Source organism: Phaethon lepturus, unplaced genomic scaffold, assembly GCF_000687285.1.
Source record: "Phaethon lepturus isolate BGI_N335 unplaced genomic scaffold, ASM68728v1 scaffold21425, whole genome shotgun sequence".
Taxonomy (NCBI): Eukaryota; Metazoa; Chordata; class Aves; order Phaethontiformes; family Phaethontidae; genus Phaethon; species Phaethon lepturus.
The window spans coordinates 4421-27243 of record NW_010542908.1 but is presented as its reverse complement, the minus strand read 5'-3'; the positions used below and the strand labels follow the sequence as shown (position 1 = coordinate 27243).

The following is a 22823-nucleotide window of genomic DNA, read 5'->3' as shown; positions in this document are numbered from 1 at the left end:
TCCTGCTGAGTTTAGCAGTTGGCATCAGGAATTTGTCAACAATAACAAAATAGGTTAAATGGGGTCACACCTGCAACCACTCTGAGCCACCTGCTCCAGAAGTTAGCAATAACCTAAGAAATTACATAAATTGCATCAGGCAACTTGTAAGGAGCTAGCATCCTGCCAAAAATGGACTGTCTCATGTATGTGTGCAGCACAAAGCACAATCTGTCATTTTTAACACCAGTTACTTGGGTTTCTGGTTGTGGCCTCTCCCTGCCATGGCCACATGTGCCCCTTCTCCTTGTGCAGCAGACAGTGCTGCTCCCTGTTGGCTGCGGGCACAGGGCACCAGGCTCAGCTGCAGCAGGAAAAGCTGTGAGCACAGCATGAGCCATGGGCCACGGCTGGCTGGAGAAGACTTGCATGGGACAGACTAGCACATCTCCCTTTTGAGCTGAGAACATGAATCACTTAGTTAAAACTGCACAGTTAAAAAGACCCTGCTGCTGGCAGTGACTTGACAGAGCTGGGCCCCAGGAGATAAAGCACATAGAAAGGGTTAAAAAAAACCCCAAGAAAACCAAACAAAAAAACCCTAACAGCATCATCGAGACAGACCTCATTGTCACCTCCTCACAGCCCACACCATCACCACCACTCTCCCACGAGCAGAACAGCCGTGAGCAGCACAGCCAGTTGCTCCAGTTTGCACATTTAAGTAAGTTTCATTTGCTAATGGCAACCCTGTGAGCTCAGACTGTTGTCAAGGTGGAGTCTTGGCAGCTCAAACATCATCCTTGTTAGGCAGGTAAGTAAAAATACCCAAATGATGGTATGTGCAGAGTGCATTCAAGTGCTGGTTGAATGCCATTAAAGATTCTAACATGTGAGACAAGTTTACCAGAGGTTTTCTTGTCATCATCTGGAAAAACCATCAGCAGCTTCTCCCCAGTCCTCTCCAGCCAGGAGTAAGCTGTTCACCAAATTAAAAAAAAAACAAAAAACAAAACCTGCAAATAGACACACAGTAGCAACACACAGGCATGCTGAGACCCCATCTTTCAGTCCATGCATTTGGTCTGAACACCACAAACATGTGCAGGCACCCCCAACAGGAGGAACAACAGCTGAGAATATCTGGGTGCATTTGTCTTGTATCAGCTGAAATATTTTTTTCCCCTCTAATGGACAATCAAGGGGACATTATTTCACCCATAACAATTTAAAGCCATCAGCACCAGCCACCTCCCCTACCCCCAGCATCCTCACATTGTCATTACTGCATTCATTTGTGGATCTCCCACTACCTGTGCAAAGGAAGGTGGCTTTCTGAAACACCAGCACCCCTTCCTGCAAAGTGCACAGATGCTGGACCACTCCTTCATAGCTTAAGTGGATAGCAGGTGTGAACATTACTCTTGACTACAGGTATGAGAAATGCAAATATGCCAAGAAGGTACTGTGCTTGCTTTGATCAATGACGTTCACAATACTTGGTGAGCCAAAAGATTTAAAAAAATAAAAGGGATGGAGAGATGTGCTCCTTTATGGCAGCAAGCAAAAATGTGCATTGCTTTAGCTTTTTGAAGGTGGGCTACAAAAGCAGCCACAGCTCTGCAGTCTCTCTCCAAGTAACAGCAAGCTCCACACATTGCTAAACAGTGGCTACACTTCACTAATGCTACCGTCAGCATTAATGCTAGCTTATGCATTTTTATGAAGGTGGCAATTATTATTAAATCCTAGCTGTGCTGGCTATGGGATAGAAACCCTTGTTCATTTTTCATTTCCACCATATTGCCCTGCACTGACATTCAGGTAGCTGTGCAGGTTGAGCAGGGTAAATCAGTCTTCAAAAATTAGGTAAGCCTGTGTGGAATCAGTTATATCAGTTATTAAAACTTTTACAATTATTCCATTTAGATACTATTGTAGATACATAATTTACTCTTAAATCTTGTAATGTGTTTTCACTAGCATAAAACAAAGCATAAAGGAGACCAGCATCATAGCTCAGCAAATTTAAGCAACAGGTGGAGACAGCATACCTTGGACTTTGCATTATTCAGGCTAATAAGTAACTGAAGAGAAAAACTTAAAAAACTTTTATCTGTAGCAATTAGAAAGAAGACATGGCTTTCAACAGGCAAAGGTCAAAGCCAACCTGCTCACGAACTTAACAGATTTATTTGTTCCCTTACAGAGGTAAGGATAAACATCTCTCATTAATACAAAATAACTTTCTCTAAATCAGGCTAACAGATTACTCTCTGTGGAAAGCAAGAATGATCATGAAGTGACTGGAAACTAGTTTCCAAAGATAGATTACCTAGGATTTTATTTTATTCCATATTACCTATGCCCTGGCATAAGCAGCACAACTGCAACTGTGACAGCTCCAGCTGCAATTCCATAACTGCAGCTTCTTATTACACCTAAATGACATTTTCACAAACCAGAATTGAAAATTTAAAAACCATCTGATGCCCAAGCTGAAAACCATTTTTTACAGCTGGCTCTTAAGAGGCTACATATGCAAGTAATATCCTTCACCTGTCTTTCCTGCCCCACTGCAGTCACAAACCCTCCTTTCTCACAAAGCACTCCTTGGTCCTCCACACACCCCCAACAGACATTTTGCACTTTCCCCTTCCAGCACCCTTAGCTCCCTCTGCATGCTTCAAATGGGCACCTTAGCTGTGCAAGTTGACAAGCCAGTCAATACAAAAGTAATGTCTGCCCCAGAAAAATTTAGATTCAAGTTGCCTGTTTTGGGGGTTTTTGTTTTTTAATGTGTGAGATTGGCTAATGTGCTAAATGAGTAGAGAAAGAGTAAATTAATGGGAACATAACCTTCACTTATTTAAGAAGCTATGCTAAAAACCCTACACCCTTAGGACAAACCAGTCATTTATTTAATCAAAATAATTTGCAGAAGTTAAAAACAGAAGCTACACAATTGGCTGCAACAAAGGTACACGTTCTCTCCCTTCCAAATAAAACCATAATTGACACCATATCTTAAAAAAAAAAAAAGTGTTTTAGGACTTCCACAGGAAGATTTTTTTTTTCCACAAATTTGCCAGTTTTTACCACTGATCACAAGAGCTAGCTGCAAATGTGAAACATGCTTAGTTTCTTAATTCTTTAAGAGAGCCTACCAAAGCTGCAACATGAAACTATCACCTGCATTATACTGTAGAACATGTTAAAATTCACTGAAAGAACACAAAGGATTTGAACAAGGCCTTAAAAGAAAGTCAGCATAAAGGATTGGTATGTCTAAGTGACACCTCTGGAAAATCTCATGTCAGTCATGTGTTTGTTCTGTAAGAGACATGCAAATGCACATTAAAACACACATTCTGCATTGGAATCTGATGATTTTTCTAGGACCTTGAAGACACCAATTTTTTCCTTTTTCATTTTTTCAGAGGTCTTCATTTGATCTAGGATTAAAACAAAACAAAGATCAACAATAATAGGTGAAGTATATAAAAGTTGTATGTATTTTTGTTTGGATTTGGAAAACAAGTTGATGAAAATAATTTTGCTCCTTAATCAACACTCTGCTACTAAAAGTTTGTCCTTGAAAGTATTTTTCAGTTGTGTACTTTAAAATAAGAAAAAAAACATTCCAACACCTCTGGCTAAATCTGAATGGAAATAAGCAGTTTTAAGATCTGCCTGAACTAGTCCTGTTTTCCTGAGAAGAAAACACAAAGCAGTAAACTTATTCAGTGAAGTTACTAGGAGAAACACAGAAAGTTATGGCTCTGCTAAGCAATATTCTTTTCTGAAGTTCAGAGACCTACATTTTGTTTTCCTAGCACTTTGCAATCACTATGTTGCCGTTCCAGGGAATATAAAGCTAATGAAAAAGTATTGTCTTTATATCAAATATAATAATTATGGCTTACAGGGGCGGGAGGTGGCATTTCAGTTTTTAAGGCATTGACTGCAGCTACTTGTGGTAAATATTCAGTACATGATGCTAGACTAATATCTTTGTATAAATGTTTTTTGACAATTTTAATACTCTTAATTTTGCTTAGCATAGCAAAGGAAAAAAGCAATCATTATAAATATGATGCACGCTAATAACACATAATAAATGGCACCTTCTCCAACTTGAAAGGAGAAATCAGATTGTTTCACAGCTTGAACTTGTAAAGATATAGACCATATTATCAGTGCATCAAGAATAATTTTGTATATTAGCAGTCAGTTAACTGAAATAAGCAATTTTATAAAATAATTTCTTTAGATAATCTAGCAAAAAAACTTCAAGTACAGCAATAGTTTGCCTAAGGAAAAGTTATTTTATTCAAACTATATACATATCACACCTATTTAAGGCTATCATTTTCGCTTTTAAATTCTGTAATGACTGGTTTTTCTGTATCTATGCTTTTAGGCTTATCTCTCCTAAAGATGCTGAAGGAAATAAAGCATACTAAATCTACTGTTTAGATGAATGAACAAGATTTTTTTTTTTCCTTTCTCAGAAGTTTTTTATAATATCTTAGCCTGATCAAGCATGAGAATTTGCAGACAACTTCAAAAATTTTATGGTTTTTATTTTTAAATATTTGATCCACTGACAAGCCATGGTAACTCTGAAAAGCTCAATTTTCCCCCAAAAAATGTTAGATTACATTTGAATTATGATAGTATCAAAATAGGTTTTTAAACAAGTTTGCTGAAATAAAACTTTTCTCAGAATAATTTTTATTTTGATCAATCGACAGCAACCTGCAGGGAAAGCTCCTTTGCAGAACACCTCCTTATCTATGCTTTTCATTCACAGTATGCTCAGGGCACACTATGCATGAACATGGTTTTCTGGAATACTTTTGTTTAAGTTCTGTTATTTCTTCTTCGGCAAATCCTATTGGAAATGTCAGCAAAGGGGCCAAAGGGTCCTTCTTCAGATGTACAACACAGCTGTAGAGAAGTGAAGCTATGGCATCTTTCTACATACAAAGACTCTTACAAAATATGAATTTACTGTTAAATGAAAAAAAAATTTAAACACCGACTTACCAATAAGATCACTTCTATCCAAGAGTAACTCTAGATCTTTATCACTGATTACTTTTTCTTTAGATCCTTTAACCTCCCTGTTAAGGAAGAAATCATCTCTCAATATAAATAAAAGCATGTTAGAGTGAATATTGCATGGGAGTCAGTTCTCCCACATAGCAGAATCCCTAGGACATTCTTTCCACTATGAAGATCCACATAACACTTCATAAGACAAGAGAGCTACTAACAACTGCTTGCACTCCACAAGTTACAAACTCATGTCCAAGAAAAATATGAAATCTGCATACCTCTCATAGTCTCTGGATTTCAGCAATTCTATTAATTCCTGAGGGTCCAGGCAGCTCTTTGACTGTGCTAGACCAGATCTGCCACCTTTAAACTGATCTGTAGAAAGGAGAAATTTTAAGAAAGTACACAGACAGGAACAAATTCTGTAAATTGCTGAATTGATGCTCGATGCAAATATCGAACAAATTACTCTTGCACGTCAAAACTAATGCTACGTTTCATTGTTTTAGCCCTCAGGTAAACACACCTAATAGCCTAACTGGTGAAAAAAGTCAGAGGTAGATGAAGAGTTTACATGCAGGCAGGCCTTTCACTTTCTAGCTGTAGTATGCAGAAGAACTGATTGAAACACCAATTCAACATGCACACGCACACACAGAGCAGGAAAGTTATTAGTTCTACTTACAGTAAAAATATTGTAAATAAAGTTAGATGGTGGATGCTGAAGTTTTTTCCCTTTGTATTGTAAGCTGGTTGAAACAAAGTAAGCAGCATTAACCACAAGATAGGAAATATGTGAAAGATGTAGTTTGCAGAGAGGACATCCCTCAGTTTAATGGACTAGACAGACATGACAAAAATAATACACCTAACCCAGCCTGGTTTCTTGAAGAGACTATGCTAATGCCTATCTACACACAAATCTGGATGTGAGCTCAAATATCAAAAAAATTATACAGGATTATTACTTAACTAAAGCAGAGTGTAGATGAAGCCAAGCTCAGTCTTGCACATTTCAAGGAGACAGGCAAGGCTTACTGTTCTGTGCCAAGTTCCCTCAGTTTTTATTTACATAACCACCTGCTTTATTAGTCTTCATCGATCCCTTTCATGACACTGACTGCTGTTCTTCCCTATATCTTGGTTTCAGAAGTCATCCCCACACCTTTTCCCTCCCTCCAAGGACTGGCTGTTTCTCTGTGAAGTGCAAATCAGATGCAAGTTCCAAAGGGGTTTGAGCTATAGGATTCTCTCCCCCATTAACATCTCCTGCTGTGACACACAAGATCCAGGTCCTGTCATGCATTAATAGTAATGCAGTCTCTCCCTTTTAGTTTTCCGAGTTTCACAAACTAGCACTGAATTAGTGCTGTGCAGGTCTTGGGTTGCACTAATAGTGACACAGACAACAATACAGAAAACCCTATCAAGCACTTAACACTTTAAATAGAAGTTTATGTCCACCACTTCCTCTTAGTCTGACATCTACTAATTTAACTAAAATCATGCTGATTCTCATACAGTTTTCTAGGCAACTTTCTTCAACAAAACAGAAGCACAAGACTGAAAGAGCAACCCGGTGCTGAGGCCAAAAAAGTGTTCTGTTTTGCAACAGAAAGAGTTGCAAAAAAAAACCCCAAATGAGATAAGTATTTTCTATTATAGTTATTATCTATATTATAAAAATGTGCATTGTATAATTAAAAATACAGCATATTATAAATAATAATTGTAACAATATGTAACCTTATAAATCATTAATTCCAGTCCTTAAGGTACAGTATTTGTAGTGTACATACATGCTTAGACACCACTGAAAGGCCTGACTTAAGTCAGCTTTGTGATAGCCCTTCCTCATTCACTCCTCCAAAAGTTCCAACACTTTGAAATATTCAAAATTACAAGATCCATTACATCACCTTTACATTTACACAGTGGATTCAAAGGTTCCTGGAGGGGACACCCCTACCTAAGCTGCAAGATGTAGATATGATTCACCACTCATTAGCAAGATAAATATTCAACTTTTTTCAAAACTGAAGGCATGACCCTTGACATTTAGCTTCCTTCCAGTACACCAACTAGTCCCAGTTCACATTGCTATTTAGTATATAGCAGTCATCTACTATTAGAGCCCATCCTGTTTTGTGTGCTCATCTTGCCACTTTGGTTTTAACTTCATGTTGGACCACAATCAGATCACTAAAAAACAAATTTTTTCTTTCTTAAATTGGTCATTAACATGTCTACAGAGAGTCAAGTGGCAGTCCTGGCAGTCACACCAATGCAGCAGTGGCAAACAGATTACAAAGAAAAAGCTAAACCTACGATAAAGGAAGCATCTAACAGATTAGCCAAAATCATCCAAAACCAAAGGCAAACTACAGCTTAGGCTTGACAAGCAATGCACTGTGCACTAGACAGTTACAGGTGTTGCCCTTCTGTCCCCATGGAAGTGTTGTTGGTTTCCCCTGCCCCAATATGCTATAAGAAGGTCTTAAAACTCCTTTAAAGTTTAATATAAGGCTAATTATCATCAGAGGCATTAGTTAATTGTTCAAACAGGACTGTTCTACTGTGGTTATAACATACTGTTCTTGAATTCAGAAAGGCAGATGCAAACAGGGTGCTGAAATTTTGCACAGTGATTTTACAGCTTTAGGATTTGCACTCTCAACCAAGTTTAGCAGGAACCCCCCAGAAACCAGCTTTCTACAGCCTATACTCATTTTACCAATTTTAATAGGAATACTCCCTACTCAAGCAAGTTTGCCAGTGCAACTGGAAAAATTTATTGCTAAGCTTCACATCATGAAACACTGCTCTAGATGTCACTGGGTAGGCACATTGCTCCTCATGAAGAATTGTTATAAATTAAACTGCAAGCAGTAATAACTTTTTATCTGCTTTACCATTTATATTCTGATTCAATTAATGGGATTTTTAAAAGATAATCAAGTCAGACTTGTCATCTACTCCCAGCATTTTCCATGCTAAAAGACTGAAAACATTTGGGTCAAACAAACTATCATCTTGCTGACAATCTGCCAACAAGCCTAGAGCTCTACTCTCTTATTGCCTGGTTTTACCTATATGTCCTCCAGGCAGGCTCACTGTCCCATCACCTCTCTTTTCTTCCTTACCTACTAGTAAAGGAATAGTCATAACATAGTGATTCCAGAAACACTAGGAGTTCTTTCCTTTAATTTGCTGCAGAAGTTAATCTGCAATGTGTCTAAGAATGCATTTTGAAAAGTAATACTATATAGTCAGTTGTTGGAAGGATGAAGCTTTTTGCTTTTAGGCAAAAATACTACGCACTCACAAGACAGAGCAGCAAGACTTCTGTTGAGATTTAAAGCAGCAACACATGCTTACAGGAAGTCATAAAAGAAAGATACTAACTTTTGTGGATAATCAGCTTTTCCAGCTTCCTCTTGGCAGCAGCTCTCTCCACAATCTTCTGGTCGATAGTATTTGCTGTCACAAGACGATAAACCACCACTGGCTTTGTCTGGCCAATTCTGTGACACCTGTCTTGGGCCTGCAAGTCCGACTGGGGGTTCTGAGCAGTTAAAGAAACAAGTTAACTGCACCATTAACCTTTTCTTAAGGGACGTACCACAAGCAGCATTTTCAGCAGTGAGCTCTGAGAATCAGAGCTGAAGCAATAAGCAGGGCAGCCACAGTATAATACAACTCAGCATCTCTTTACTCTTGAACTCGTCAATCCCAAGCTCTACTGTTGTAGCCACACAGAGTAACCCAACTAGCTCAACTGCTTCTGCACTATGTGCTACCATTTTCAACAGATAGACATGTTTTGTATCAAATTCATCTGAGGGTGTTAGTTGTAGGTTTGTGTAGTGTTTTGTTGGAGAATAAGAAAAGGAATTTTAAAAGTTTTCAGACATTTCTGAAGCTGCTTTAGCTCTCCTGAAGCTGAATAGCCATGTAAAACAACAGAGCTGTCTATTAAAATAAAGTGAAGATGGGGAGGTCCTCAGTAATTTCCTTCCGTACCTCTCTTCTTCCTAGCCTCCAGGCTCACAGGAACAACAGAATCCTAGCTAGCTAAAACACAGGTGCCACGTCGCAAGAGGAAATTCATGGGGCTGGTACTAGTAACATGTCAGCTGTTGGAAAGAGGGAACATGCAGAAGGTCCGGCTACATTGAAACTTAAATAATAAATCCAAAGGCAGCAACTCATCTTCAACAGTAACAGAACAATTCCTCCTGCTTTTGGTGTAACTCAGGGACAAACAGGCTAGTTTTGGAAACAGATTCTAATGTTGTAGTCAATAAGCTAGGACTTTTCAAATGAGGCTTTATATTTCATATATAACGTGTTTGCATACTCTACTATTATTTTCACGTAAGACCTCATTAAAGTTACAGAAGTGGTCTATATCATAATGGGTTAATAAATAATCATCAAAAGCAGCAATAGAGAAAGCATTTTATGACACATATCATTAGGTTAAAAGTCTGTCAACATACCCAGTCACTATCATATATGATAACTGTGTCTGCCGCAGTTAAGTTAATGCCCAAGCCTCCAGCTCTTGTACTCACTAAGAACAGGAAGACTTCAGGGTCAGTATTAAATTGATGCATCTGGAAGAGAATTCATCTATTAAAAAAGAGCAGGTGGATCAAACACAATATAGCTGTTTTATTTTGAGATAACTGTGTTTAAAAAGATGAACACCGATAAAATACAGTACATGCTGTCAGAGGCCAAACTAAGACTTTAAGAAACACTGCATGTATCTGGGACAGGACAAGACCAAGAAGTGAAGCAATTGTATTTTCTTATCTCATTATTTCAGTCAATGAATCGTCTAACACACAGAGTAGAGCTGACTATAGTGACATATGGTCCAAATGGCATTCACCTCCACATAACCTACCATCCAGTGATATTTTCTTCCCCAAGGTGAGCACAGACCAAGCTGGCAGAACTGAAAAACGTATCTACTTCTTAACACAAGCAGCAACCTACAATACTGATGCCAACTTGACTATAACTTGCAACCACTGTGAATACCTCCTTCTCTTTCTTCAAAACTAAGAGTAGCTTCCTGGCCTCCTACTCAGCATCTAGCCTTTCACTGCAAGATGTTTCCAAGTGTCAGCACAGCTCCTACCAGGTCTGCAATACCAGTCAAAACCTAGTCTACTTAGTCTGACTACCCACATGCTGGTGGAAGAGTATGAGAATTTTCAAGACTTTGATCACTGCAGAAAAAAAGAAACCATCACCCCACTGCCAGGCAGTGCTTCTGGCTGTAAAGTAGCTCTTTCGAGAGCTACCCAAGCTCTCTAAAAACCCCATATCCTCTGGGCTCTCCTGGACATCAGCATTTGCAGCGCCAGCAGCAAATCATGGGCTGGGAAGAGCCTTGCTGGACTTCGACTGGTAACATGCAAGATTTTTCTCGTTGTGCACCTATACCACACTGTGGTAGGCACACAATCAACTCCTAAAAATCCCCACAAGCCCACAGTACAAAATTGTACCAGCCTCAAAAAAGTCACTATAGCTTGCTGACATGTTGCTAGTTAGCCTTTCCTTTTTAAGATCAACTCTAACAGTGGCAACCTAGGTGTTTAGGGGTTCGGTTTTATTCAGCCACACTGCAGCACAGAAGAAAAATGGGGCAAAATGAAGCACTGTTTGAGCTAGATGATGTCATCTGCCACTGTTTCTCTGTATCTTCATAAACACTAATGCATACTTTGGAGACCAGATGGCAGTTGCAGCACAACCCCTAGATACATCCTGTGTACTTCCTCCACGTGTGCATTGCTCTCTAACATCCCTGCAAACCCTCAGAGGTTTTCCAGAACCACCCTGCATGGCTGCTCTTCATGATAAATATATACCTCTGTGGTAAGGCGTTCTGTGATTATTTGAAACCACTACAAGTATGCAAGAACAAAGGATTGCGCTGGAACAAATCTACGTGCAATTTCAGGCTGAAGTTACAGGTGTCCCACTAGGTACAAAATCCCATTTCCTGGAAATCTACTTTATTTGGCATTAGACTTGCAGCATGCTCCCATAGATACTGGTATCATATCCAGGATGCTACGAAACAATACCTGCTGGGGTAAAACTAGGATTAGTATCTGCCACAATCTAGATATATGACACAGTTCACATCTGGGCAATAGCATACATGAGCACCCATCATTCTAGGCATACCCCAAGATACTGGTTAGTAACACATTCCATTGCTTCACTATTTCTGAGGCGCAGATGTTAAAGGAGCAGCAATGATGTCAGTTTTCAAGATAGATGTCTTTTGCCTATTAAAGGTTAAATGCTGTGCAAAATCATATCCCAGTGTCACAGGAACAAGCAGAATTTCCTAACGGGGTCAAAGGGCATGTGCATCTACTTACATTCTCTTCTCTCTCTGAGTAGGACATAGAGCCATCCAATCGACTAAATTTGAAATCTCTCAGATAGCAGTAATCCATCAAAATGTCAAGCATCATAGTCATTTGCGAGAACAACAAGACCTACAAAACGAGGAAGATTCCTTAGTACCATTCTTTGCTCATAAGGAGACAACTATGCTCCACCCCCAAATCATTAGCTTTACCTTATGTCCTCTCTTTTTCAGTTCTGGAAGCATTCGGTCCAAGAGTAGAAACTTGCCCGAATTCTTTACTAGATCTTCATCAACCTTGGAACAGGGGAAAGGGGATTATGTATTAGGAGGGAAGGATACCAAAGGTTTCCCTGACTTAGAATCAGTTAAATCATGATGAAACTAAATCAAACCCCACTATTTCATATGCTCTAATAATAATAATAATAATAAAAAAAAGATTAATTTGCATCCCATTTCTGGAAGGAGAGAGAAACCCTAACGATTTGAATTCTTCCATATGGAAAAGCACTGTGGCTCTTTTCCCAGCTTGTATTCAATGCACAAGGCTTCCATCTACTGGATATAAGGAAGCACTACTGAACAAGTTACTACACATGAGCCAAATGACAAGCTAACAGATGTTTTTAGACTGCTACCTTAGACCCCTCTTGCTTAAGAGAATTTGTTTGATCTAATTCTTGCTATAGGCTAAGAGCAGGGATATAGAAACTTCTCAGGTCTGAGCCATACAGCAGCCACCTTGGTAATTCCTAATCCATTTTCCTGAGCAGGTACTAGCTCCTGCAAGTGGTGTCAACTGTTAAACAGTCTGCATTTTCTACACATTAACTGATTTCCCCTCATCACCCAGACTGGGCTATCTGCTTTTTATGCACTGACTTTACATTGATAAACTTCAACAGCTTGCTGAGTGCAGCTGAATCTGTTATTGCTCACTGAACAGGAAACATGACTACACATGCCCACAAATCTACATTTAGAATGCGCAAGCAGCTTCCAGTTGTTCAAGATTCTTTCAATTCAAATTACTTCATACTTTCCTAAACTGCCAACTGCTTTGTGTAGATAAACTACTAGCTGGCCTTTGTGATTTGGATTTCTTCCCTTTTGAGAAGCAGAAAGGATGTTGTATTCTCTGAGCAAACGACACTGTTGTACTTGGTTCAGCCTTTCAACACCTCACACTTAAATGTTACTACCACACCTCCTGCAATGTGTACAATTTAGCTCATGGCCAGTTCACCAAGGTCAGCATTTTTTGTTTTGGAAATTAACCTTTGTAAGGAGAGCTTGAGGCAGATCCTAAAACACCTTGAGTCAATGGAACTGTTAGTTATTCTAATTAATAACTATTAGTTAATTCTAATAACTGTTAGTTATTCTATTAATTCTAACAGTTACTGTTAGAATTCAATAGCTTTGAGCACTGCCATAATGAAGAACACTACAGCATCACTGTGCAAAGGCTAAATCGGCACAGAAGCTGGAACTGGTCTCTGCAACTGCTACTGCAGAGAGACATAAGCCAAATACATTGAACAGGTCATTCTTTACTGCCATCAGCTCACTGTCTATTGCTTTTTAATGCCTAGAATAGTTTTTTTTGTAATCCTTTTAAAATATGTACCTTGAATTGTTGTGTAGCAGGGTCCAGTGGGTATTCTATAAGATAGGGGTGATTACAACATTTCCTCAGTAACATCATAATATTCTGCAGTTTAAGGTTCACCTCTGAATCCATGGGAATGCTCACGTCTACCACTGGCCTTAAAAAGATACATCATCTTATTAGTACAGAAAGTGTCACCTTATCATGCTACAAATACTGAACAGAAAAAAACAACAATAAAAACAAAATCAAGCAATGAATTCACATGCTGTGTCAAATGTCCTAAAAATCCCTCCTAATTAAAGCTATTACTAGACGAAACTTCTTTTAGTGCCACACATGGCACCAAAAGCACAAGGGTTTGCCATTATTGGTTTAAAATACAAAAGGGCAGTCAGTAGTAATCAGAAGCAGAAAAACCAACTCGTGCAAGTCACCCAACAAAAAAAGGAACAGAAGCAAGCCCTCTCTAGAACAAATGGTCAGATCTGCAAAACAATACATAAGTTATTCCAAAATCAGCTCTCTGCCTACCCCATTTTGGCCACATGTACACATTGCAGGATTCACAACAAATACAGCTGTTTAGCTCTTCCACATCCAAGCACCATATCCAACATAAGGGATCCATGCATACCATAAAATACAAACATATAAGCGTCTGTTCTTGCGAAGTACACTGGACTACAATAAAAATCTAGCAGAATAAACACATTTCAATCCTGAAGATTAATCTGGTTTTCCTTATGCCCAAGGGACTTCCAACCAATTTAGAGCCACCAAAAGAATTTGCAAAACCCAGGTATGAACATGATTCCTCAGCTCCCTCAGTCCTGAAACTCAACTCAGATCTTCATCACCAGAAGGTGACCAATACCTGTCACCAAAACAGCAATAACTGTGCTGGTCATTTGGGTTCCCAGCCTCAGCTTAAGCCCACATATTTTACAAAAGTTAGCAAGGAAACCACTACTCCCTTTTCTCCAGTCTTGAGCCCAAACTTTGTTTCAAGTATTTCTAAGCAATTCTGCAAAAACCTAGGAATTAACTGTAGTAAGCACACCAGCACTATCCCTTGTCCTGTCTTTGAGACAATGAAAGATATACTTGTGAACATAATTGGACACTGGAGACAAAAGGTTTACCTGAACCTTGCAAAGCCTGCAAAACTTAGCAAATGAGCTCTTCAGCTCTTTGTCCTCATTGCTAGCTGTAGCCAGGACCCAAGCTATCACAATGAAATTTCAACTGCCAAACAACTAAGATGAGGCAGTTCTTCCCTGGCTGGCACCCAATACCATCTTAGATGTTGAGGTTTTGGTGAAACCACAGTTCTTTGCTACCAAAATGTTTCAACAGCCCAAAGGAATTACATTGCACACTAGGACAGTTTAACTCTTTATGGATTTATAATAGCACTATTGTCACAGGACCTACTTGAGACTGTGACTAATAAAAACAGGGACTCAAGAAGCAATTTTATTGCTAGATCCTGCAAAGGCCACAGGTCTAGGAGGTCTGCAGCAAGTAGGAATAAATGTCTTGTAGTTAACTATAACTCTAATGAGCGAGTGATGGTACAACCTCATCATTGCTATCATGGCCTAGTGAATATTAGGTAAAAGCAAAGAAACAAATCATAAAGCAACAAGGATAGTGAATTACAAAATGCCAATCTTCTTGATTTGAATAAGCAAAGCTCTGGAAGCGAAGAGGGAGATAGTATAATAAAAAAGAATCCTTTAGGGCAGGCACCTTTCTTTTTCTACTTCCTCTTGCATTTTGCTGATCAATTTTTCCAAGTCATCAGGTGAATCATTATGTTCTTCACAATAATCAACCAGTTTTCGACTACGGCGTTTTGGTCGGCCTGTAGGACTCAACTCAACTACTTCTTCCTGTGGGAAATGATAATGTTGCCATCAGACGACAGTTTCAGATTCAAAGGTCTATGCTGACCCAAGAATTTTCACTACTGAAAATAAGTCTCAGTGATAAGCATCATGGAATACTTAGACTCAGCAGCTGTAAGTTTTGCCAAGTAGAAAATGCAGTCCAAATTTTAAAGGTCTATAATTGTAGATTTTTAAATCTTCTGCTTCATTTTTAAAAGCTGCATTAGTACATTACTGATTTCACAGCAGAAACTGTCAACTCTATGAAAACTGTTACTTGTAGCTTGGGGAAAAAAGAAGGCAAAGAAGAACATATTTACACTCAGATTGTATTAGTTCTCTGCCCACCAAGGCCAGTCACAGTAACTGCCATTGAAATAGATAAGACAGAATCAGACTAAACGCATTACAATGGTAATGAAACAATACCAACGTGGTTTTGCCTACAAACCATTAACAGCTCGCACAGTCCATCATTATCAGTAGATACCTCATTATTTCCAAGCAGTTTCCTAATGGTGCGATTTACAATGGCAGTATAGAAAGTTTCCTGCTTCTTTGCCAGTGGTGCGTATACCACAACTTCTCGTTTAGGAGGAACCTCAAGAGCAACATCGGATTTCAGTCTTCTCAGCAAGAAAGGTGTCAGAATCTGAAATGTTGAGCAGATGTGTTACAATTACTCAAAGCTCTCAACATGGCTAGTTTAAAAACAAAAACCCAACATATAAACGGGTCTACTGATATAATGCTCTTTTGACAATCTAAAGTAAGGGAGGTTATTTGCAGAGTTCCATATTTCATTTTTTAATACGGATGCCTACTCCAAAACTTTTACACACATGCTGGTAATACATGCATTCAAACAATGCATCCATTGACATTTTAAAAACTTTGAAGTGCTTAGTAAGGGTGCAGTAGTAATTACATTACAGACCTTTCAAATAATTTTCATTAACTGAAAGTCATTTTATTACAGAACAGCTCATTTTGCTTGTTATGTTTCTTAAAGAAAGTTATTCTGGGAAAGCCCCAAACCTTTATCCAAAATAAATAATAAGTTGTAATTGAGAATTATATCTAGACGATAAAATTTGTATCTCTCACCATCAGTTTATGATGGAAAAATTATAGTTCTATAAGCATTTACTTCCACACACACCCTTAAAAAAAGTTTTGAGTGTTAGTTTGGTTTTGAAGACAGGGACATTAAACAACTAGTTTGTCAAAAAGTATTCTGTTCAACACATAAAAGTTACAGAAATTCCCACAAAGTTATCCTTCAACAAAATAAGTGTACCAATTAAATCTTCCAACAAACAGAATCAGGCAACTGCAATTAAGTTTCACTAAACTCAATTCAGTTCCAAGAATAAAAATGAATCATTATCAAAGAGGTATGTTGTTCCTTTCAGCATTTTTAAGTGCTGTAAAGATTGAAAAAAACCCCCACAAGTCTAAGGAAGTCCAGAAGTGCCACAATAAAAGCTTCAGGCCAGAATTCAGCTCCACAAACAAGATTTTTGACACACTTCATAATAATGGCCAATGTTAGAAATAAATCATGAAAAAAACAACACAAAGAATAAGTGAAAACCTGATGCAGCATATGCAAGATATTTTGCTCCCTTTCTTTAGCAATAATATCTTCGGCAGTTTCTGTAATGCTGGTAATATCAAACCAGGATTCAAAGCTATAAAAACAAAGAAAAAAACAAAAGTAATAGCTGATTTCATAGCTATTATTCTTCATTATTTAAGTATACTATTATTCTCTTATCCTGTGATTTAAGAAAAACAAAGCACTAATATCCATCATAAATAGAGGGTGAACAGGAGGTATTTCTGAAATATATCTGTCAATTCAGATACTTGAGATTCTCAGCAATTGCTAAAAACACTTGTATTAGTTAGAATATTCACTATGATCTATCATATTGAATCTAGTCTACATCTTTTTCCAAAATTAGTCTAAAGACTGCTTTGGCAAGGTTCTTCCACCTGACATCCTACTGCTTCAGAAAAGGATGTGTCTTCCATAGGTCCCAATCTGCCAGCCTCACACAGCTTTCTGCAGAACCTTAAAGAACCTCAAGCAGCACCAGGCATTTACCATTTAGACAAACAGCTCTCCCCCCAGATGCTCACATCTGAGTTCAGAGTTGAGCTTCCACTATCCATAGAGCTGACAATTACTTTCTTTCTGAAACAGCTAAGCATGAAGGCAAGACACATTTCAAAGTCTTTACCACCAAACAATCATACCAAATTACAACCATACCATAAAATCTCTTCACATGCTGATACAAGTTTAATTATTAAAGAGTCACAATAATGCCCAAACAGAACAAAGGGGAATAGTTTTCACCATCAGATTGCAACCTACCTTTTCAAATCATCAAACACATCTGGCAACAGGAAGTTAAGCAATGACCAAAGCTCTGCCAAGTTGTTTTGCAGGGGAGTACCAGTCAACAGGAGTTTATTGTCTGCATTAAATCGTTTCAATTCCCTGATAAGGCGGCAGTTCATATTTTTAATCCTGTGACCTTCATCTACTATCAGGTATTTCCAGAAGCAATGCTACAAAAAGAAAAGAGTATTTCAGTAAACCTTCGCTTTACTCCATCAAAACACATGCCAGATGAGATAAGCAGAACTAGTAAAGACTGTCTGATACTATCCACAAATATTCTATTTACTGTTGTTTCTCACTTTTCCAGACTAGAAGAGCTGAGTCCAAAGAGTTCAATACCATACATCTGCTTCATGACTGCATTTAGAAAGCTTAGGTGATTACAATAAAACTTCTACAAGAAACTCATCTCCCTGAAACAACCATTCTGATGTTAACCACAATATTTATACATCAAGTATAGCTTTTACTTCAAGCCTCCCCCACCACTACCTACAGAGAGGTAATGAAAAGAGCAGGTATGCTATAACTATCTGCTTACTTCACTACTTGGATAGTGTTCTCTTTGAAGAACTTCTTAGGCATAAAATTCTAGTGCCACTGCTACCAAGGAAACAGAAGTGAATGCCACTATAAATGCTACAGTATGACATTTGTTGCACAGGCAGCATGTGGTGTTTGTGGGTTTTTTGGTGGGGTTTTTTTTGTTTTTGTTTTTTATTTTTACTATATTCAAAAGCATTGCTATTAGTGATGAGGCATTCCACCCATCCTAGGGCTTTCAGAAGAACTTAGATACCTGGAGGGCATTTCTGTCTCGTATTGCTATTTCAAAGGAAGTAATGACCACAGGATGGATTTGCAGTGATCCTTGTCGCCCATGAATTTTACGAACCAGTTTGCGACGTTCCCGCTGAGGTCCGTGATAGAGCATTAGTGGAATCTGAAAAAAAAAAAAAAAAGTTTTGAAGTCAGGTAAACTAAGCTCATTTAAGCCTAAACAGAAGATGGTAGAGATAATTAGGTCTGCTACAAGAAGGCTGTAAATACATAGCAAGTCATGGCACAGTGTGTAGAAACCACTGTGCCACCATTATAAACAAACTCCCATTAAAGTGATGTTCTAGATGAAGTTTCAAGACAAAGACTTAGACTAAGAATTACATAATTTATTCTTTTAAACCTAAGGAAGAAAAATAAAAGTCTTCATTTCTTTTACCTCTGGAGTAAATCTCTTGAATTCAGACATCCAATTTGGAAGAGTAGACAAAGGACCACATACTAAGAATGGACCAGGGACTCCTCGCTCCACCATCAGTGCTATTGTTGCAATACATTGGATCGTCTTACCCAACCCCATTTCATCAGCTAAAATGCCATTGATACCGTTTTCCCAAAGCATCTGCATGCACAGAAGAAAAAAAAGAAATAACCAACACACCTTAAGAACAATAGACATCTTCAGGAATGTAACACCTGTAGAAACTCTCTACTCAGCACATTTTATGTAACAGACAAGTAAGATTTCTCCATGATGGAAATAAATACAAGCATGTTGTAAAACCTATACATTCATACGAAGGTGTACATGCTTCAGCCAATTAAGTGTCTGACTAGGAGGCAAAAACCAGAACAGTATTAAAGGAAAGGATGTAAACTAGTGTTATATCAAAAAGCACTCCAACCTCAAGTACAGATCACACTATCCAAATTTTTACTCATCTCAGCTCCAAATAATTCCTTAGCTACCCCCTCTAAAAGACCATGTTATTGTGCTGATGTTTCGGTTTTATCTGTTCAAGTAGCTTCTATAGGCACAGCTACTTCACCATGGGAAAAAGGTGCAATTCCTGACCAACACAGCCAGCTGCTCTAGCAAAAGTTCTTTGTGCAGACACTGCCTATTCTGACAAATGGCAGAGCAACTTCTCACAAATGAGCAGACATAGAAGTGTTATTTCGCTACTCTATCTACTATTCATAAAGATTCACAAAGATGGTTTTAACTTGAGGACTCAACTAAAGAAGCTGGTTTTCACCCCCCATGAACAGGACTGTCTTCCCTACACACTTCCCAGTGACAGAACAGGAGTTCAGTGGCACTTACTTGTGAGATAAGCCTAAGCCTGTTAAAACAGGATACATAGGCTTGTGGGGAAGAAAAAAAGAAAGCAAAAACCTAAGGGAAAAATGAAATCATTAACAGAACAAAAATTAGTTCTGTCTGGCTCCAATAATTAAAAACCAAAGTTGTTCTAATTTGGCTTGCAAGCAAAAATGGGGAGAAATACGTATGTGGGCAATTTTTATGTCTAGCTTCTTTAGTTTTTTATTTCAAAGGCTGAAGACAACACATTTTTAAAACACTGGGTTAATATCACTAGTTAGATTCCAAGATGCAGAGAACAGAAAACTTTCATCCATCAGGCCCGCAAGGTAATGGTTCTTTAAACACTTACGGGGCTAGGTATTCAAGTCTGTCAGCAAAATAGTAAGACTGTCCCTTAGTAGTATGCACAGACCTTCTGCTTTCACAAAGTACTTATAAGGTCAGGCTGAAAAGACAGTTGAGTTGTACAAGAAAATAGATGGAGAAAGGCAAGATGGAGAACACCAACAAAATAAGTCTAAAGAAACACTTCCAAACACAGATATCTTCCCCACACTGAAACTTTTTATCTGCTGCTTGACAATTTCTTCATAACACCAGATTCTTGTATCATGAGAAACCATAAAGAACTGTCTCTTTCACCTTCCCTGTACCAACTGACTTCTAGTGTCTCTCTCCCTCCATTTCTCTGACTCCAATGAGCAACAGATTCAATTTCTTCAACAATTGCTCCATACCCTTAGCCACTCCATGCCTTCCACTTGGTACCACCTCATTACACCGCCAGTAAAAATCTTTGGCTGCTGAAAAGGCACTGGTTGTCCATTAAATTTCCGTACTGGATCAAGGAATTGCTTGGCACTGTGTCGTACAGCTTGACACAATCTATCCTTAATGACGCTATTTGAGTCTCCATTTTTCTGCAGGTCTTCTGGACACAGGTTGTCAGAAGAGCTTTCATCCTACAGAGGGAAGTTCAAGGAACATGTGACAAGTGGCATATACATCAAAGTCCAGCTAAGACACACTTTTGCCCAATTTACACCAGTCTTGATGTGCAGTGAAGTAAGCCAGCCCCTGACTCAAAGACTTACTTTGAGTAACTGTCAACTCAAGAGCAGAATTTATTCTTAGGATTAATATTACTACAGAGGCAGATGTCAACATGCAAAATTTCAATGCCTTATACACATTCTTTACTTGTATAGAACTGAAGAGCAGTGATAGCTGCTGAAGCTATTTGGCTTATAATTTTTTACCCATAAAAGCAAGCAGACTTAAAACTTCCCCACAGCGGACGGCATTTAATGCAGCTATTTCCCTTCTGTAAGTGGATTCTAAAGAATATCGGACAGTAATTCATACTGTACTTGTAGCTTTTAAACTACAGCAGAAGCAAGAGAGACCACACTTATCTCCATGCTTGAATGCTTAGAAGTTACTGTGTCCTAAGGTCTTACACACCAGTACAAATACATCTTAGTAAATTCCTATTTCTTTTATTTTTGAAACTACAGATGTTCTATAAAGTATAAATACATTCAAATTCAGTGTTTAAAAAAAATCAGAAGTTTTCACCCCAGATTTCTGAAAATAAGTATTTAAGTGCATTCACTTGCACCACTTTTTTAAATTTCTAATTCAGACTTCAATAGATAGCAGAGAGATGTTTATTTACAGGAAACATTTGAAGATATACTATTAAGTATAAAAAGCCCAGCTTCCCTTTGAGCTTAACACACTTAAACTACAATAACATATGCCAACATACCTGATTTTCCACTTTACTTTTTTTTGCCACTGATAATATTTCCTGGAAACACAAGAAAAAGCTATGCTTATGCGCTTTTCAACCTTAAAAGTATTTCACAAGATCTTTTAATTGCACAATCCAGACATACTTTAAAAAGTTTTCCATACAACAGCATTAATCATACAAGTGACTCTAACCAAGGCTACACACCAGAGAATACATTCCAGTTACAAAGGGTAATTGAAAGTTTAACTGGAGATGTAGTCTTTTCACAGCTTGCCTCCCCAAAGACTTTAAAAGAAAAAAAAAGCAAGCATCTGAATTCTACAGGTCTGACAACACTGCTTGTTACATAGATCTTTGTTGGAAGAAAGCCATACATTACTGATAGGCTACTGTTGGCTGTCAGTTGATAATCTCTGATGGCAATGTACGAGAATGTATTGCTCTAAAATATAGATGTCACTCAGCGATTGCCTCACCAGTCAAAGTCTGTGCTACAAAAATCCAGACAAGCCTATTTATAGCTATGTCCTACCTCTTTGGACATAATTTCTGAGATGTTGTATGTACCATCTTCTCTTCCTCTCTTCTTTTTTGCACCTATAAGATAACATTTGAGTTTATGCAACATCAAACATTGAAGAAACTAAAAGCACCAGTACTGACAAAAGGCAAAGCCTAATGCATTACCTGATTTCTCCTCTTTGCCATCAACTGGATTTTGACCCTAGAAAATAAACATAGGAAGAAGTTCATCATCTTTTGCATTTCTAACTGTCATGACACAGATAAAAAGATGTGCAGCCTCAAACCATTGACTTTGAAGGCTTCTTGAAACACTTTTACTATTAAGCAGTTTATAAAAATACAGCAAAAAAGTTCCTGCTTATCTTTTATGTTAGCTATTCAGCCTCTTGGCTGAATAAGTAATCATTGCTAAAACAAAAAACCTCCTCAAGACAAATTAAAACCATTTTCTTTAGTATGATTAGTCAGAAACATCTTCTTAAGATGACTGTCATGGTATGCAATTTCTAAGCACTTTTAAACAGTTTTCTTATGGTTAAAATAAATATGGTATACTAGACAGATCCTGCAAGTCAAATACTGGCTAAGTCTAACTTACTTTGTTTTCCTACCTTCATCAAAATTGACATGGTAATTTGTCAGACTTTTTCAGAATTATTTCAAAATTCAGAAAATTACGTAAAATAGCTAGTTAATCTTACCTTGGCAGATTTTAACATCATCTCTCTCTTTTTTTCTAACTTCTCTTTCCTTCTCTGCTCCTAAAAGAAACAAACAACCAAACAACCAACCACACACATTTCTTATCTTTCAATAATGCCCCAAAGAGAACTACCCATTAGAGAAATGATAATGGGCATAAGTTACATTGGTAGAGTTCCGTGTACTCTACAGACTTTGTTTTTGCACTCTCACTGAGAGCCTGTATTCTAACACAGTTTAATATGATAAAGCACAACTCAGGCAAGAAAGTGCAACTGCTCCGAATTGCTTGTCAGTGAATACTTTAAACACTTACATACAGTAATTTAGAAAGACTCCAACAAAAATATTCCCA

At 38.1% G+C, this 22823-nt stretch overlaps 1 protein-coding gene across 1 annotated transcript; it reads right to left on the bottom strand.

Annotated features, from left to right (window-relative positions):
• Positions 1-3069: 3069 nt before the first annotated feature.
• HELLS (helicase, lymphoid-specific) lies at positions 3070-21949 on the bottom strand. Its single transcript, XM_010288202.1, has 17 exons — positions 21929-21949; positions 21254-21295; positions 20220-20444; positions 18592-18774; positions 18172-18315; positions 17343-17539; positions 16554-16650; positions 15447-15608; positions 14817-14959; positions 13080-13218; positions 11660-11743; positions 11457-11576; positions 9546-9662; positions 8449-8608; positions 5322-5418; positions 5032-5108; positions 3070-3434 (listed from the first exon to the last, which is right to left on the bottom strand). The coding sequence occupies exons 1-17, from the start codon at positions 21947-21949 to the stop codon at positions 3337-3339; spliced, it is 2106 nt and encodes a 701-aa protein (XP_010286504.1). The 3' UTR covers positions 3070-3336.
• Positions 21950-22823: the final 874 nt, after the last annotated feature.